Consider the following 7,746-nt stretch of genomic DNA (forward strand, 5'->3'; position numbering starts at 1 on the left):
TGTTAACCGACGTTTCGGAGGAACGTATCGCCTCCATCTTCAGGCGATAATTTCCTCCGAAACGCCAGTTAACACAATATCTACACGGCAACACATCCCAGAAGACTGCTTTCTTCATAGATACCGCTGTGAAAAACTCAAATTTTACATCAGAGTTCAATTCGTAATGAATTCATATCGTAGCTTTCCCGGGGAACCGGATATCCTGAACAAGACCTTACTGGTTTTCTGCAGTGGAGTCCGTGAACTCCAACACAACAGGTTTAAAAAATAAGCATCGATTCGCCTTCAATATTTTTCATCTGACTGTAAATTAACTGCCTATCAAGTAATGTACAGCCAAGAGAATTTAAATTTATATGTTTATTTATTTGTTTATTTAACGACGCTGCCAGTATCTCAGATCATAAGGTATCGAGAGGAAAAAAGACAGTGAACTGTGAATCGAAAATGATATCGAAAGATATTATCGTGACCTGACGTAAGATACCATCCAGATATTTGCCTAGATGAACCGAAAAAAAAACATGAAAGACGTCGGTCTGAATAGTCAAGTGTCCAGCCGAGATTTGAACTGGTGGCTTCCCACATAAAAGTCAAAATGATTACCGTTTGAACTAAATTAATCGGCAATAAAATGTTCAGTTGATACACTGTCGTCAAGTTCTCAACCCAACAAAACCCAACTAACAAGCCTCTCAAATGAAATTAATCGACTAAAGGCACAGCTCTTAGCTCTTCAAATGACAGTGGTTACTATATATACCACATGTTTTCACGTTAAACAAACCGTGCAGTTTGTCCACAAATTATGTTTCGTACGGTTCTCGGAATAGGGAGCCTGGATAACGTAGTCGGTATAAAGACTGGCTACAGGCTGGATGACAGAGGGTTCGGAGTTCGAGTCTCTGTAGGATCCAGAATTTTATCTTCTCCACGTCGTCCATACCGCCTCTGAAGCCCTCCCAGCCTCCTATTCAATGGGTACCGGGTGCTCTTTCCAGTGAGTAAAGCGGACGAGGCGTGGAGCTGACAATTCACAACAACTAGTGCCGCGGTCAAGAAAATGTGGAACTATACAGCCACACTACAATACGCCTTCATGGTGTAGTGCATAATTAGTTAAGCAGAGGGACAACTTTACGATTCTTGGAATAAAAAGCGATTATGTCCCTAAACATCTTTAATTGAGTGGTCCTTGCATTTATGACGCAGTATTTTCCCTGAAGCAGGAACTGAATTTTATACAATATTTAGGAGAACTACATAATTCTTATCAGTTAACTGACACAGGCCTATGAACTTTGTTCTTAAGCTTCCTTATCGTTCTTACTATTATCTGGCAGTGAGCCACTGCAAAAGAATCCAGGGATATGAGTTTATGGCAGGTGCGCTGTGGGAACCTAACATTGCCGTTTCATTTATAATTAAGCTACTTGCATTGCTTTGTACCTACATTGCGGGCTAGCGTGTGAGGGGATATGTTTCTTTGTGCATCTATAGTCCCCCCACACTGCTTCAGCAGACGAACGACTCTGTCATAGGAACTGAAAGAATGTATGGAACAGGCCACTGCCCTCAACGGGTAGGGGATGTAGAAACTCATACTGCAGTAATGTACATAGGCGTCAGATGTTCGGAATATTGACGTTGCTTGCATTACACTCTTCTCTGGTGTGACATCATGTACTTGGTTACATTGTTACCACTACTTTCGTTTCGTGATTTTACCCTGAAGATTGAGGCATCATTTTCTTACGAAACGCTGGTACGTATATACCAAACTACATGGAGACACCTGATATTACTCGTGGTTTTCTTCAGTTAAGACAGGCAGAGCCGGGAAAATAATTCGAATTGGTCAAATCCTTTCCAGTCGATATACAATCGGACGCTATACAGTATAAGTTCTGTAAGCTTCGGTTAAATAACCCACAAAAAATGCATGGCGCCATATGCCAGAAGACCGTAATTTGAGTATTCACCGACGTAAGTTCTTAAGAATTACAATATTTACGGCAATATTTTATCCGAAGGTTTATGTTTTACAACACTGAAACTGTCTTTCAATATTTGGAAGTTTCATTCATCCCTTTTGGGTATGGAAAAGAAAATTTACGCCTTGCGCCCGAGAGGTATTGTTTAGATAACATGCAATACAGATATGTAGGAGAAGTTGCCGCTGTAGCACGGCTACTGTTCGTCTACTATCGGAACTTTGGAGACAGCGGCGTTACTGCACGGATTTGGCATGAGTGGCGTACATTTAATGTAAACTGAGTCATGGTTTCTACAATTTATTGATTGATACTTAGGCATTATTCCCATTTTCGGTTCATGGACGGTCAGAGTTTACGCGGCTCTGAAGATTCATGCTGTGGCCTTCTGGAATATGACGCCGTAGAGCCGGGTAGGAACATACTACCTCCTAATAGTCCTGGTATGCTTCTGTAACGTTACACGGTATCATAACATAGGAGATCACAATATGAACACTTCCCTATTCTCTGCCGCAAATCGAAATCCAGCCCGTAACCCATCCCTATACTGGCTGATCTCTCCCGGCTGTCTTAACCCGTGGAACGGGATTCATTTAAACTGGTCTACAATTTCTAGGGGGCACGCGGTAGCGTAGTTGGTTGAGGCACTATGCTACAAGTCGAAAGGTCGCGGGATCGAATCCCGTTGAGGTGGGTTTTTTCAATTTACCTAATCCATCCAGCCGCACTAAGGTCCTGGGGTCGACTCAGCCTCTAACAGAAATGACTACCAGGAATCTTCCTGGGGAACAAAAGGCGGCCGGAGCGTAAGGCTGACAACCTTACCGGCATCTATGGCTGATTATCTAGAAAATGTGGGAACCTCAACATCTCACAACCCTATGGGCCTACATGGTCTGTTACAGGGGTACCTTTAATTACTTTACTGCAATTTCTAGCTAATGACATATATATATAATATAATATAAATAAAATTGGATTCAGAAGGAAAACTGCAAAACTAACATCGTTAATCGCATTGGTTTAGCGACTATATCCGCCTATACTCCATCTATTTTTACTGTAAGGATATCTTATCGTCAGTCATGAAGTGGAGCATTATGTCAGTCAGGACAGCTACTGTCTCGGCAGAGAATCGAAAAGAGCACCCCCAGAACATGTACAGCGTACTTCTAAATCGATCTGTATAGTAATATCACGTGTAGAATGCGTCCTTTTGTGTATATAATATCTGCTTGCTTATATTACCTTCGACACAACAAGTAATATGGGAACATCTTCAATTATATATATATAATATATATTATAAATATGTATATATACATATATATTAAAAAAGCAAATTATATACCAACAACTATTGTCTTTATTGAAGATATTCCCATATTACTTGTTATGTCGACGGTCGTAATATAAGCAATTAAATAATATAATTCATTTTATAGCTCACTTAATTAATACACATCTTAAAACAGAGGAGAGAGGCTATGAATCTTAATTAGGAACTGATCATGCTGACAGCATAATTCGTTCTGACTGCGCGTCAAGTAGAATTAAAGTCTGTCACGTGCTGTGAGCATCAAATTCCTCTTCCTGCCTTGCAGACGGGACGAAAAGGAAGAAGGAGAGGCAAGGAAATTTTACCTTGGTTTCAGAAACATCAAATAAAACAGTGAAGAAACTGAGTGCATTGTACAGTGTGTGAATGTGCGTGTTGGTTAGTGGAATCCAGAACAATATGAAAGTAAGTCCTGGAGTTAGAACAGAAGGATTTTATAGATATGTCTTATATAGGACGAAGCACTAAGCACTTGGGTCATGTTATGGATGAAGGAAGGCTGGCGATGGGTAACTGAGAGGTGTGGAGGGGGGAAGAGAAGAAGCAGTCCTAGTGTTCGCACGCCCCGCGAAACTTTGCGCAAAAGAAAAGGAAATTTTCAACAAGTGACACGAAACTTTTGAAATCCTACCCGTACAGCAGCAGTCAAAGTTAATATATATAATTACCTTATTTCTTAGCTGAAAGATTGAAAGGACCAAATTCCGACAGATATAAGCAGTAGAACTCATATTCGATACAATTCATTGATCGGTAAGTTATTTACTAGATTTAGAAATTATTCAAAATATTTCATGCAACTAAACTTTGATATGTTACTGTATTAAACTCTCAAAATTGACGTTCACATTAAACTCGGGGAAATATGGTATATGAGACCATTAATCCAAACAAGAGATCTCGAATTTGGGCGGAACAGCGTAATATTGCCTAAACTGTAAAGCTGATGATGATGACTAAATCAGGCGTACCAAACTTGAATAAACTTCCAGGCGAGTTTCAACATTCCACTTTGTAGCCAGGGTTTCATCATCATGGGAAGATGGAGCACGGTATTTTAATTAGTTGTAATCTATAATTGTTTTGAATGAAATTAACCGCGCATGTCTTTCAAACTTTTAATTAGTCCTATAAACTCCGGTATCTCAAACGTACTGTGACTAACTGCGAAGTCCATAAATAATACACAATTTTGCATTGGAATTTATTACCGAAATCTATAAAGAAATCCTTTAATTATCCGTGGGTACAGAAATTTATTCTCTGTGATTCGACGCAAAATAGACCATGTTTGACCCGTGAACTCTGTGTTTAATGAAGAAATTATTCCTTCTCTATTCTCTAGGCACGACGGTCTTCACCATTATTTTTGCCTTAACAACAAAACACTGAGCCCCTGTTTTGAATATCATCTATAAGTAAGCATAATATATGATATGTAAGACTGTCGTCTGCCTCTTTGAGCATTTATCTGAAAGTTGGCACAGGACAAGGCATGTATATTTTAAACTATTTTACTTACTTGCAAATGAAATCTGTAAATGAGCACATTATACACTGTGTAAGCATGAAACTCATCATCATCTATATATGCGCACGGTATCTGTGAGCAAATTACACTATAGCTTAGCATTAAACATACCAGTATCTGCTTGTATGCGCATGTCATATATCAGACACTATGCTTGTAACTAAACTCACCAATGTCTTTTTCTCTGCGCATGTCAACTGTAAGTGAGCATGTCAGACACTGTGCTTGTAACTAAACTCACCAGTGTCTGTTTCTCTGTACATGTCAACTGTAAGTGAGCATGTCAGACACTGTGCTTGTAACTAAACTCACAAGTGGCTGCCGCTCCTAGTGCTGCGAGGACTACAGCCCACACCGGGGAGGCCGCTGTCGATGTCCACATGACCCACTTCTTCTGCCAGCCCTCTCGCGCCAAGCACAGTTCTGTAACAAATTAGAGACAATTTATCGTGTGACATCACTGGCGTGGGCAGGTCCAGCAGCGCGAAGAGTGAAGGTGAATTTTAGCTAGTAAATATTATTATAATATGATGTACAGTACAACCCAATTACAATGAAATCTCAAGTAATCCGAGTATGTTTTCGATTCAAGAAGTTTTAGTTTTGAAATAGAGCCACTAATCAACAAATTATTGAATAATGGACGTCGTTTTGTATGCTAATCGTGATCAAAATCCAAAGCTGGGAATTGATTATTTCTTCCTCCATAGGGCACAGTGTCACTAAGGGGAAAACATTTTGTTCTGCTTTCCTTTACATTTTTACTCTTCATGTAATCTATTAAAATATTCTGTATACATGTAGTACACTTCATTGTTTCTATATGTGACAGACATGCTGCACTCAAATAAATTCCAGGAAGTGCAGCATGAAACAAAATTATATGAGCAGAAAACAAATATTCAAGCAGATTTCTTCTGTTACATACTTCTTTCTACAATTCCATTTTTAAAGTATAAAGCGTTTCAATTTATTATGGACAAATTTACGGCAATTAAAAAGCAGTACTACATGGATCAAGCATGTATTCCGATAAAACCCAGGTATCCATTCATTTCAAGCTCCGTTTAATAATACTGCAATACTTAGTTAGTTATTGGAGAGGGTGGGTTTCCCCATGCACTGAGACCTGTATTGGTCCATTGTGCTTCCCTCTATGATTTCTACCAGTCTCTATATCCTACCGGTACTGGTGCTTACCATCAGTCCCGCCCAGCCAGCGAGACCGGCTCTACTAGCTGAGAGGTATCTATAATGCTTTCCCCCATCTACCAGAGGTATTAGAGACTGCTATTGGGCGGGTAACATCCGTTAATTTGGCTCAGTGACCTCCTTTGGAGATATGAGGTTCTTTTACGTGCTGTAAAGCTACGACACGGGACCCACGGCCTAAAGTCCCTCCCGAATTACTTGTTCCCTGAATTTTTCAGCCCTTAAAAATTCGACGACCTCCGCCGGGTATTTGAACCCGCGTACTACGAGTCATGAGGTGGGAACGTTACCTCTAGACTACGGAGGCCGCTTTACTGCAATACTTACTACTAGATTATTCTTCAGTCCAATTATTTTCGGCACTAAATAAGTCTTAAATATTTCTAATATGTTTGCTTTCCTTAAAATAAGATTCCAGGTTTCTCACCCATACAAAACATAGGACACAATTACATATATAAGAAAATATGGGAGCAATATGTGGACTTAATAGAATCTATCTCCCAGCCCTGTACTATGCTGACAACACACAACGTTGCTATGAAAGGAACAATCCATGTACACACGTGAATGACCCTTCTGTCTCTACACACAACAGCGAGAATGCGCCATTATACAGAAGAAACAAACGGACGTCCGTTTATCGGCGATCAATTTCAAAGTAGAAGACAAAAGCGATCTGTTTTCCATTCGCAATTACTAATGAACAAACCGCAGCCTCGTTTCACCCCACCAGCCCCCCATACAACTAACTGCATCGGTGACAATTAATAATCCAAAGGAAGGGCATTTAATGTCTGCGTCCCAATGTGCTCACTGCGGACATAGGCGACAGTAATAAGATCGTAGGGAAAGTAACTTTGCTTCTGTACCTAGGCACGAAGACATGAAGGTCTGTCTGGAATACAGAGCCAAAGCTCCATGCATTACACACGGACGTGATATCAGCTCCACAATTCGAGCGCTTCATCCTAGACAAAATGGCTCCAAATATCCCTTGATTTTAAGGTAGTTATTTAATGACGCTGCCAGTATCGAGACTACACAGCGTTCACGGTAAGACGGTTAACGAATATGGAACCGAGTTGGTGGAATAAGGAATGACAGGAGAAACCGATGTACTAGGAGAAAACTTACCCCAGTGTCACATAACAATTGAAGAACATAAATATGTCTATCTCAGCGTCTTACCCACAACTCGTCACTATTTTCGTCCGTCACAGGTGAAAATTCTTCCATTGTATAAGTTCCGTAGCACGGGAAATTTTACAGTAAGCTGTTGCTAGCCCTGCACCAAACCGAAAGTTGGAAGATCACTCAATATCTAAGGCTGCTTACCGTTATATTCGTAGCTAACCTCAGTATCTTACCGCGCCATAGCTCAAGCGGTTAGTCGCTGGCTTCCCATCGCGACGGCCCGCGTTCGATCCCGGGTCTGATCAAGGGGGATTTGTGGTGGGCAAAGTGGCGCTGGGGCAGGTTTTCTCCGAGTACTTCGATTTCCCCTGCCAATCCTCATTCCACCAATTGCTCCACAGTCACCCTCACCTATCATCTGGAGCTGGTAAAATAGGCCAGAAGTGGCCGCAGTACAAGGGACTTAGTCCCACCCCACTAGCAATAACAAAAACCTTAGTATCTGAAGGCCGCCTCGTTATTACGCA

At 40.8% G+C, this 7,746-nt stretch overlaps 1 protein-coding gene across 4 annotated transcripts in view; it reads right to left on the reverse strand.

Annotated features, from left to right (window-relative positions):
• Positions 1-7,746, reverse strand: part of LOC111869011 (Ig-like and fibronectin type-III domain-containing protein 1) — a 631,957-nt gene that overhangs the window by 189,006 nt on the left and 435,205 nt on the right. For all 4 annotated transcript variants that reach the window (XM_023860183.2, XM_023860182.2, XM_023860181.2 and 1 more), the window contains one exon: positions 5,183-5,293. In XM_023860183.2, the coding sequence (XP_023715951.1) occupies positions 5,183-5,252 (70 nt within the window). In that variant the 5' untranslated portion in view covers positions 5,253-5,293. The remainder of the gene's footprint in view (positions 1-5,182; positions 5,294-7,746) is intronic.

Source organism: Cryptotermes secundus, unplaced genomic scaffold (genome assembly GCF_002891405.2).
Source record: "Cryptotermes secundus unplaced genomic scaffold, Csec_1.0 scaffold70, whole genome shotgun sequence".
NCBI classification, from domain to species: domain Eukaryota; kingdom Metazoa; phylum Arthropoda; class Insecta; order Blattodea; family Kalotermitidae; genus Cryptotermes; species Cryptotermes secundus.